The sequence below is a fragment of the Oryzias melastigma genome, linkage group LG14 (assembly GCF_002922805.2).
Source record: "Oryzias melastigma strain HK-1 linkage group LG14, ASM292280v2, whole genome shotgun sequence".
NCBI lineage: Eukaryota > Metazoa > Chordata > Actinopteri > Beloniformes > Adrianichthyidae > Oryzias > Oryzias melastigma.
Genome location: NC_050525.1, coordinates 17,547,250 through 17,558,454, shown reverse-complemented (window position 1 = coordinate 17,558,454; position 11,205 = coordinate 17,547,250). Strand labels below are relative to the sequence as shown.

Sequence of the window (11,205 nt, the reverse complement as noted above, 5' to 3'; positions counted from 1 at the left end):
GTCCCTCGGCCGCACCCGCCTCGCCTGCCTCACCTGGTCCCTCGGCCGCACCCGCCTCGCCTGCCTCACCGGATCCCTCGGCCGCACCTGCCTCGCCTGGTCCCTCGGCCCTCCGCCGCACCTGCCTCACCGGCCACCCGGCCTTCCACCGAGTCAACCGTCTCTGCCTCATCTGGGTCCCCCCCTCGCTTCCGGAGCCGCTCGTAGGGGGGGGGCTCTGTCATGATGAGCCTGGAGCTCCCTCCCTCTGCCACCAGAGGGAGCTCTCACCTCACCTTCCCCAGTCCTCACCTGGAGCTTCCCTCACCTGTTATCACCAGCACCTGTGTTTCATTTGCCCATCAGTCCCCTATTATTTAACCTGCCTTCGCCCCACTCCTCACCGTGAAGCCTCACCTTTACCTTACCCCGTGTAAACGCTCTTTCAGTTTTCCCGTTACCTTTTCAAGTCTTCACTTAAAATAAACACGGTTGCACGTGGATCCACTCGCTTTCGCCTCGTCTGTCCTAGCCTGACAGCATAACAGTGTGATTGAAGATGCTAAGCTTTATACTTCACTCCAACTATATATTTTTTTCAATTGTAAAATTGTTCACAGTGGTCTTTTCATGCTGATTATGCAGTTTTTAGCCAAAATCAAAAAGCCTGTATCGATTTTTAGACATATTTTCTGCAGAGCGGCAGGAGCTCATTAGAAGTTATCTTCTTTATTGAGGGAGGGACTGTTGGAGTGGAAGTTAGCCTGATTTTACATCATTAATTTTTTTACCCCTCTCCAGCTAACTTGTGACTCCTCACAACCCCAAGCTAACATTGGTATAGCTTGGCATGCTAATGTTAGCTTGGTGTTGTTAGGGGCTATGCCAACACCAAGCTAAAATTGGGATAGCACAGGGGTCTGCAACCTGAGGCTCTGGAGCCACATGAGACTCTTTCATTTTTCCGGTGTGGCTCTTTGGCGTTTAAGAAATATGCAAACAAATGGAATAAAAAATGTGTATTTTGTTTTATTTTTTAGTTTATATTTTTGATATGTTAGAGTAAAGTTATGGTCTTTATTCTACTGTCAATTTTTTTTGAAAACTGGATTCTACATCAACATCATGTTTATATTTGATCATAAAAGAGAAGAAAGAGTGACGGTGCACCAAAGTCATTTTAATAAAAGTCATCTTTGACTTTCTTGCATTTTTTATTCAAGTAAGTCATCTGCAGCAGGAATATCTTATTTGACACAAGGACTATTTTATTTTGAATGGAACTTGGATGTGCTGCGCTTGTAGTAAAAGTAAAAGAAGTTTAAAGGGTAACCAAACAGGGAAGTTGGAGGCTGACTCCACCCACACCTGAAATGTGAAAATCCAGTCAGAGGGGTGGAGCTTGGGGGCAGAACTGTTATCATTACTGGAGGTGCAGATCATGATGTGAGACTTCAGAAACTTACATGGTAGGACCAACCACAAAATTCCACTGTAATACCCCGATTCAACCTTTAGGGGCAGCAGACAGATGGTTTTTGACTATATTTTCAATAATTAAACAATTTTGTTTTAATTTATCAGAAATTTGGCAATGACCAACAGACAGCACTTTTAAAGCCCCATTTATAAAGGTCAATAAACAAAAAAAAAGTTGATTTAGGGTTTGGTTACCCTTTAATTTGTAATTTGTGTATAGAAAAATATGACAGTGCTATATTCCAAGGCAAGGCAAGGCAAGGCAAGTTTATTTGTATAGCACATTTCATGTACAGAGACAATTCAAAGTGCTTTACATAAAACATTAAAAGAAACAATCAAAAGAAATAGTAAAAATGTCATTCATCATCATTCAAATCATTAAAATAAAATTAAAAGAAAGTAAAAAGATTTTAATTTAAAACAAGCATAGATAAAAAGTGCGGACGTAAACTTTTGAATACATATTAATCAAATGCAGCTGAGAACAGGTGAGTCTTTAACCTGGATTTAAATACACTGAGTGTTTCAGCAGATCTAATGTTTTCGGGAAGTCTATTCCAGATCTGTGGAGCATAGAAGCTGAATGCAGCTTCTCCATGTTTAGTTCTGACTCTAGGAACTGATAAAAGACCGGATCCTGATGACCGGAGAGGTCTGGCTGGTACATACTGGGTCAGGAGGTCAGTCATGTATTTTGGTGCTAAACCATTCAAAGCTTTATAAACCAGTAACAGAACTTTAAAGTCTATCCTCTGACAGACAGGTAACCAGTGTAAAGACCTCAGAACTGGACTGATGTGGTCTACTTTCTTGGTCCTTGTGAGAACCCGAGCAGCAGAGTTCTGAATAAGCTGCAGTTTCCTGATGGATTTTTTTGGTAGTCCTGTCCAATTTTCCAATTCCAATTTCTTTATATTTAACAGCTACATTTTGAAAATGTAGAACAAAGTGACTTAATGGTCATTTAATGGCTTAATGGCCACAAAAACATAATTTGTAATCCAAGTGTGCAGTTTTGAGCCAGATTCAGCTCAGAATGAAGACGTTAGCGGATCTATTTGTGTACAAGTGCATCAGAACTAGAGCGTACTAAGGAGACTTCGGCCTGACCATGGACAGTTGTTGCCTCACAAATCTGAGCTTTTTGAAACTGTTGGTTTTTATCTGCTCATGATCCAACATGATTGGAATAAAGAAATACTCAGAAACACAGTTTTTTCTTAAATTATCTACGGAACATTGATTTTCATTGGAGTGGCTAACATGACCGGCTCAAAAAAATTTAGCTGCACATGTTAGCCAATCATATGGCATGATTAAACAGAGACAATAAAAAAATACATCAACAACTTTGTGTTGCACTGATCCCACACATCTTTGTGTTTGCATATATGTGGTACTGAGTCTTAATCAACAGTATAGTAAACAACAATAAGAGGCTTTCTTTTAAAGCAAGTGAAGTTAATAACAGCTTTGCTCTCCATGGATCAAATTAGTGGGAATAATAGTCCATTTCAAATGATCTTTCTCATTACGAGGTCGACGTTTTCCTCGTGAGATCAGGCTGAAGTTGTATTTTTACAGGAAGCTGCAGAGATTTTCTGCTATACTCTTGGTGGTTTTAGAAGCAGCATCACATAGAGCTTATTAATGGAGATGATGAGGTCCCTTGTTTGGGTCCCTTAACTCGCAGAATTTTTAATAAGGATCTCTTGTTCAGACAGAAGAGTTTCACAGCAGCTGCTGATTTTAACTATGTCATTTCTCCGGACTCTTGTCAACAGTTCTGTCATCGTTCATCCTCCAGGCTTCTACATCATCGGATTTCAGTCTTTTGCATCTGCGAACGTCTTCTTCATCTTTTTGGCGTTTGTTTATGTAGTCACAGTGCTGTTTAACGGTTTACTGATTATCATTGTGGTTATTAATCCATCCTTACACACTCCAAAATTTCTGGCTGTCATCAACCTTGCAGTGGTGGATTTATGCTTTACTACATGCACCATTCCTGGCATGATTAAGACATTTCTTTTTAAGGTTAATTTTGTTCCATTCAACTCGTGTCTGGTGCAGATGTATTTTTATTATGTCTTTGCTCCTTTGGAGTCCTATGCGCTCATGATTCTGGCCTATGACAGATTGGTGGCGATTTGTTTCGCTCTGCGCCACAACTCCATCAACACAATACGAAGCATGTGCTGCATCATCAGCATCACCTGGTGTTATAATCTGGGAGCGACGGCCTATTCTGTGTCTTTGATGACAAGACTGTCGTTTTGCAACTCTGTCACAGTGTTTAGTTATTTCTGCGATTATGCGCCCGTGTACAGGCTTGCCTGCAATGATAACTCAATGCAGTGGTTTGCAGGTACGTTTTTTAGTTATTTGAACATTTTAGTGCCTCTTTCTTTCATTGTGGTGTCTTACATAAGCATCCTGCTGACTGTGTTCAAAATGAAAACTAATCGAGTAAAGACCTTGGCTACTTGTGCTGAACACATCATCCTTGTTGCAGTGTTTTACATTCCCTTTTTTGTGATCTACACACTCGGTTTTTATTTGGGCCCGGTTAATCCAGACCTGCGAGTTCTGTGTCTGTCATTGGCCTCCTGCCTCCCGCCTTGCATCAATCCTATTGTGTATTCTTTGAAAACTAAAGAGATTAAAACTCGAGCTTTGGCACTGATTAGACAAAGTAAACGAAGCGTTCCTACTAATTCTGAAAGAATTATTGTGGTGCTCAAAACAAGGAAATAATACATTACTTTTAAGGTGAGAGGTTTAAAATAACTATGTTATTACAACATGTGTCTAAAGTTTTTATGTCTTATGTCATATAAAAAAAGTTTTTGTTATCTACTGCATACCCCAGATTCTTTAAACTCTGATATTTTAGACAATGTCAAAAATGCATTATTGATAGTTGCAGCTTATTTTAGTGCATATATGTATATATACTTATATGCAACTAAAAATCAATGGATCTTTTTTTGTTGTTGTTGAATGAGAGACAATTATTTGTTAACTTCTGTTTTACCTGACAAAATTGTATTTTCGTAAAAAAAATAAAAATAAATAAATAATAAAAAAAAATACTTTCTCAAATTTTCTAAAGAATTTTAATTTAAACTTCATTTTCCACTTTAAACTAAAACATTTTCACACTTTACTGAAAGATCTGTATTTGAAGTGCTGAAGCTTAGTATAATTACTGTATTTACTCACTACTTTTTCTTAGGAACCGTTAATAAAATGTGTTTTGCTATTCTTACATATTTCTATGTGGTTTGTGGAGCCTTTGAGAAATAATATTTAGTCTTTCAGTGTCCTAAATTTCTGTACTGAGAAACAAAAGAATGTAATTTTTTCTTTTTTTAGGATTATTTGTACTTGGAAGCTGTTATTGAAATGTATTTTGGAGCATCTGTGTTTTTTTCCCAGGATGTTTTGAAATATTTATCCTAAAATGTTCTTTTTATACTTAATTTATGATTATAAATAACTTTTTTTTATTTTAACATTTTCTATCTTTAATGAAATGTAATAGATTAAGGGATAATTTAAAATAAATTTATTTCCGACATTATATATTGTCATTTAGATTTTTCTGATAAGGTATAAAATATCAAAAAATATTATAAGATTGATCGTGATATCCTAAAATAACTGTTATCATGACTGATTTGTACAAATACCTGAACTTTAAACAAAAGCTTTCTGGCTTTTACTTCAGTAACTAAACTTCTGTGTTTCCTCAATAAAAAAAAAAACTTCTAATCAAAACTGAAAAGCTCCAGCACTGATCTAAATGTTAACATTTGTCTATTTTGTTTATTTATTTCAGTAAATATCAGTCATGAACCACTAGATGGCGCTTGGAACTCATAAATGCTTCTGAAGAAGTCATTTCTAAATCTACAGCTAAATGCTTTGGAATGATGTTTTTTCTCTGGAAACTGATGATATAATCTTCCACTTTCAAATAAATCACATGTAAATCACAGAAAATGATCAATTGTGGTTAATATGTATATCTTCTCTGAACATTTTTACAAGCTTTTGGGTTTTCTTCTTCTTCATTTCATGTAGCTTCCAAAATAACAATTGAAAAAAAAAATCAAATTAAAAATATAAAGTGATACTCATAGACACAAGCAAAAATATATTCGAATATTTTGTCTGTTTTATCATCTTGTAATTTGTTGAACTGAATTTCACACAGTAGGTTGGCAGAGATGTGAGGTTTATTACATTTTATGAATTCATGTTTGATAACTGCATTATATTCTAAAATATTCATAATTGCGGATAGTCAATATTTTGGGTTTGTTTTAAATACTGAACGTGTCTCAGAAAAATTAATACCACATGTTTTTTTTGTTTTGGTAGAAGATTAGATGTTGTGAAACCCCTACAGCTGTTGGCGTCCATAGAATGCTAGTATCATTAAAAATGATCAAGTGAACAGAATAAACTTTGAGTTCTGCAATTATTTGATGCTTTTGTGATTTATTCAGATTAGTTGCTTGGAAATGCAAACAAAAGTTTATGCAATGTTCATGCAGGGTAGTGAACATTATCTACTGGACAACATCCGTGCCAGATGTAGATGTATCTATGTGCCGTATAACCAGATCTGCAGCATTAGATCTTGCTATTGCAAAATAACTAAATGCAACTAAAATCAACAGGTGACCCTTAGGTGGCACCATTTTTTTCTGTTTACCTGTCCTCAGGGAAGAAAGTAAATTTTTATCTTGTGCAAAGAAATAAATCTAAATCCATTAACACAGCTTTTTTAAAATCTAATATTATTTAGTTGTCACGGTAACAGACATTCATACACTGCAGCAGGTTCTTTTGTGAAAACCCTTTTAAGTAATAAAAAGCCTTCTCGACATAGCCCATTAGTGATGATGGTACATTTTTGGCCCAATGACTTTTATCTCTAAATGGCTAAAACCTCTTTATCAACTCTTTATTTGTGTTTTTTTTTTTTAACTCACAGATTTTTTCAGTAAATAACTTTAAGGGTCGACCATGCTTTTCTTAAGCCTTTCAGAGTAGATTATATCCATTATATATGATCATATATTATCTTTGGCACAATAAAAAAAACAAATGATTTATGAAATGTGAGTTATTTTTGTGACCTCTTTTTCTACCCGGAAGTGAGACGACTCGATCTCTGAGGCTCCGCCTTTCGCTTCCTGTGAGTGCCGCCCATTTTATGACATCATCAGAGCCGGTTTCGGTAGTGTGTCTGTGTTTCACCTGTAATTAGACATCTAAATGTTTTCAAATGGATGCGCAAATTGTGTTTCTGTTTTAAGTAGTCCGTTTATTCCAAATATTTGGCACAGACAGACTGAAGGCTAATGGGTTCATTTTGTGGTGACATTCAGTCACAAAATGATCATAGAGATCATTCAGCTGACATCTGCATGTCGTGCACGAGCCGGGGGAGCTCGCGAGGCTAGCTGATCACCGCTAGCATTGCAGAGGAAATGGGTGTTTGTTTTAGCCTGGGTCAGTGCTGAAAGCGTAGTCTTCCTCAAAGGGGCTGTTCTCACTTGCCTACATTGACTTATGAGAACCACTCGTTTCCGTGGGTTGGAAGGGGCTGGTGCTCAGAGTGCAGGTTTTTAGAGGAATGCTCAAAAATCCTGCTTTGTGGTTGTTTATAGTAAGGAATGAACATTAAAATACACTTAAAAGCTCAAACAGTTAGTTTTGTATGGTGTAGGCCCTTTAACCTTTTTGTTTTATAGGTGCGACCTGAATCCAGCAGAATTTAAAATATTTTTATAATATTTTTATGCTAAAAGATGAGTCAATAAAAAATATAAAAACTACTATCAGAACAAGAATTCATTAATGCATCCCCTTACCAAAAATAACTATACTTCAAGTACGTATATGTTAAGGTATACTTAAATATACCCAAGTGTTCCAAGTACACTCAAAAAGTATACAGGCAGTTCATTAACAAGTATACTTCTTGGGACTAAATTGTCCCATTTTTAGTTTATAAAAAAGTATACTTAGAAGTACACGTAAAGACACATTTCTGGTATAATCATGTTTCACTGACAATAAGCTTCAAGTTTAATTCAAGTTTATAGTGCACTTTGAAGTATGTCTAATGTAGCTTTGTAGGTTTGCTTTTAGTTTACAAGTGGTAAACTTCTACGAATGTTTATATTAGTTTTTGGACAAATTACACACTTTAATTAGCATTTAGGTAACAATTAAAATGTGTTTTGAAAGGAAGACAAGTTCATCACAGTGTTGCTCTCCATGGATCAAATTACTGGGATTAATAGGATATTTCACATTAGCTCTCTCATTATGAGGTATAAGGTTTTCTCATGAGATCAGAGATTTATTTTTTATGTAAGCAGCTCAGATTTCAGGCTATTTGCTCACCGTTTTTGGAGGAGAGCATCACAGTAAGCTGCTGCTGTTTATTGAACACTCTTCAATTCTAACAGTCTTCACACTTTTTCAGACTTACAGCAAAAAATAAAATCTTTTCTTTTCTTCAGACTAACCAGCGTTTTTCACCAGCTGCTGATTTTAACTATGTTGTTTCTGCGGACGGTTTTCAACAGCTCTGTCATCGTTCATCCTCCAGGCTTCTACATCATCGGATTTCAGTCTTTTCCATCTGTGAACATCTACTTCATCTTTTTGGCATTTGTTTATGTAGTCACAGTACTGTTTAATGGTTTACTGATTATTGTCATTGTTATTAATCGATCCTTACACACTCCAAAATTTCTGGCTGTCATCAACCTTGCAGTGATTGATTTATGCCTCAACACTTGCACCATTCCTGGTATGATCAAAATATTTTTGGTTCAGGACAATTTTATCCCATTCAACTTGTGTTTGATGCAAATGTTTATTTATTACGCTTGTGCGTCACTGGAGTCCTATGCGCTCACTATTCTGGCCTATGACCGGCTGGTTGCCATTTGCTTCCCTTTGCGCCACAACTCCATCAACACAGTGCGAAGCATGTGCTGCATCATCAGCATCACCTGGTCTATTTCTTTGGGGGTAATGAGCTTCATCATAAGTTTAGTAACAAAACTGTCATTTTGCAACTCCGTCAGAGTGTTTAGCTATTTCTGTGATTATGCGCCGGTGTTCAGGCTCGCCTGTAATGATTATTCCATACATTGGTTCGCAGGTTCTTTTCTCACTATCTTGACTCTCGGAGTTCCTTTCAGCTTCATAGTTCTGTCTTACGTCAGCATCCTGGTGACTGTGTTCAGGATGAAGACATTAGACCGCCGCCTAAAAGCTTTGGCTACTTGTGTTGAACATATCATTATTGTTGCTATCTTTTTCATTCCTCTTCTTGTCATTTTTACAATCGGCTTCTATTTGGGGGCGATCCCTCCAGATCAGAGAGTCCTGAGTCTGTCTATGGCTTCTTGTCTTCCACCTTGCATCAATCCTATTGTGTATTCTTTGAAAACTAAAGAGATCAAAACTCGAGCACTGGCACTGGTTAGAAAAACTATAATTTTACCAACTAAATCAACAAGAATGTTTGAAGGCTTAAAAACACAGAAGTAATAGATCTGATTAAGATTTTAAAAAGGATGTCTTTTTCCAATGTTTGTGACAAATTTGAAACCAATTAAATCTACAAGAATTCTGAAAGCAGATAATTTATCTTTATAACAATGATTTGCTGCTTTAATTACTAATTTGAACCCATTTAATTTCTCATCCTTGTGATAATATATTTCTAATTCCAGATGTTTTTCATTGTGCATTTCTATCCATGTTGTCAATGCCAATTTTTACTATTATTTTATTTTGTCCACAAATGTAACACCAGAATATGGGTTTCCTACACATCTATTGCCTGGACTTCTTGATCTTATTTAAACTGATGTGATTTTTTGTGACTTGTTTATGACAATAACTGTAAATGTAGTTAAAAGCTATTAAAAGATGTACAAAGGAACACTGCTTAAGCTGTAAATAACTCCACTTCTAAAACTAAATGCAGATCAAATATAACCTAAATATAAACAATTAAAAGTAAAACGTTTTCCTTAGGAATTGCAGTAAAGTTAATATTTGATGTCTTAAACAAAAAGGAGATCATTTTTGTTTTTTGGTGGAAGTATCAAAACTGGTCATAGCCACCAGATGGAGCTAACTTCCCATGATTGTGGCAACTCAATGACTTCATCCATAAGACAAGATGTAAATGCACTTTACTGTTTTCCAACAATTTCATTTTGACTGTGGGTTTTTCTTTAATATGCGAAATGTACAGCTCTATTTATTTATTTTTGTTTCAAGAACTCAAAAAATGAATGTTAACTCAGTAAAACACACTTAAGAAATATTTATTTTATTTTGCTAAATGACTGGCGCCTCATATGTAACGCAACAGATGTTAAATATGTGGGATCAATAAACATTGAGACATCAAGTTTGTGAACATTTATATTTTTAAACTTTGTAATTGTCATTATAGCTTAGTATGTTCTGTTTGCCATCTTCAAAACCTGCTGAATCCCTATCAGGGTCATGGGGCTGCTGGAGCCTATCCCAGTTACTGCTGGATGAAGCTGAGGGAAGCTGCAGGGCCACACACACACACACACTCACATGTTTTTGGATTGTGGGAGGACGCCTGGGAAAAAAAAACATGCAACTTCACATAGAAGGTCTCAGCTGAAATTGTTTTTTTTTTAAACAGACCACAACCCAACAAGAGCCACACAGTTGCACTTGATCATTTAAAAAAATAGTAATTGAATTACAGCAGTGTCTTAAAGTTTGTATATATAACAATGTGATTCAATATGTAACTTCTTTTACTTTTGACAGCAGCGCACACTGGTTCCTTTCAAAATAAAACCCACTCTTTGTCAATAAAGGTCCTCTTGCTGCAGCAGCTTTTGTTGAATTAAAAATGCAAGATAGTCATTTTAAACTATTTTTTTTTTCAAAACTTTAACAGCTTTACTGTAATTTACTAAAATAAAAAAACAACTTTGAGTATTTTTTGACTAAATTATAAAACAGATTTTGAGAACATTTCTACCGAATTTCTGACAGTAAATTAAACTTTTTTTGCTTAGTAGTTTGACATGTTAAAAATCTAAACAGAAATGAAAATCTAATTAACTGATCTCTTATTTATTCAATTGTTAGCATTTTTCATTAAAGCCAAAGAGCCACAGGTTGCAGACCCCTGCTCTTGATGCTATTGCTCATTGAGAGTGTAGAGCAGTTTGTAAGAGGACCACAAGTAAAGTGCCAAAAACAGAGGGCAAGTTTAAGAGTTTTATTGCAGAGGAGTCTTAATGTCCAGGGGTGAGGTGAGACTTAGGCTTAGAGCTGGAGGCAGAGCAGGTATTTCAGGGCTGAATGCCAGATCAGGACCAGGAATCCAAACATTGGGCTTTGAGGCCATGAAGAATGTGACAGGGGAAGGCTGGAGAGGCAATGTATAAGTATCTGGCAGAACAGGTGAAGCAGATGAGCGATCAGAGTAGCTCAGCAAGGCACTAAGGAGGGGCTGAGTGCAGCTCAGGCATGACAGTGCTACATTTTTGTTTTAATTAAAAAATGTTTATGATGTAAATGAAAAGTGCAGTATTAATACAGTTCGATTTGAATACATACCAGTGTATCGAACAGGGATTTAGCTTGATATGTATTGCTTGATTTACAACAATCCAATCACCTTATTTAATTAAAATG

The 11,205-nt window shown here is 36.1% G+C and overlaps 2 protein-coding genes across 2 annotated transcripts; both read left to right on the top strand.

The window, feature by feature from the left end:
• The first annotated feature begins 3,117 nt into the window (after window positions 1–3,117).
• LOC112142541 (olfactory receptor 1496-like) lies at window positions 3,118–4,895 on the top strand. Its single transcript, XM_024265976.2, has one exon. The coding sequence runs from the start codon at window positions 3,217–3,219 to the stop codon at window positions 4,216–4,218; it is 1,002 nt and encodes a 333-aa protein (XP_024121744.1). The 5' UTR covers window positions 3,118–3,216; the 3' UTR covers window positions 4,219–4,895.
• A 3,151-nt stretch (window positions 4,896–8,046) lies between these two features.
• On the top strand, window positions 8,047–9,246 carry LOC112142540 (olfactory receptor 2AT4-like). Its single transcript, XM_024265975.2, has one exon. The coding sequence runs from the start codon at window positions 8,047–8,049 to the stop codon at window positions 9,049–9,051; it is 1,005 nt and encodes a 334-aa protein (XP_024121743.1). The 3' UTR covers window positions 9,052–9,246.
• Window positions 9,247–11,205: the final 1,959 nt, after the last annotated feature.

Excerpts from the sequence above, each read along its gene's own strand:
- LOC112142540 (XM_024265975.2), top strand. The coding sequence starts at position 8,047 with ATGTTGTTTCTGCGGACGGTTTTCAACAGCTCTGTCATCGTTCATCCT.
- LOC112142541 (XM_024265976.2), top strand. The coding sequence starts at position 3,217 with ATGTCATTTCTCCGGACTCTTGTCAACAGTTCTGTCATCGTTCATCCT.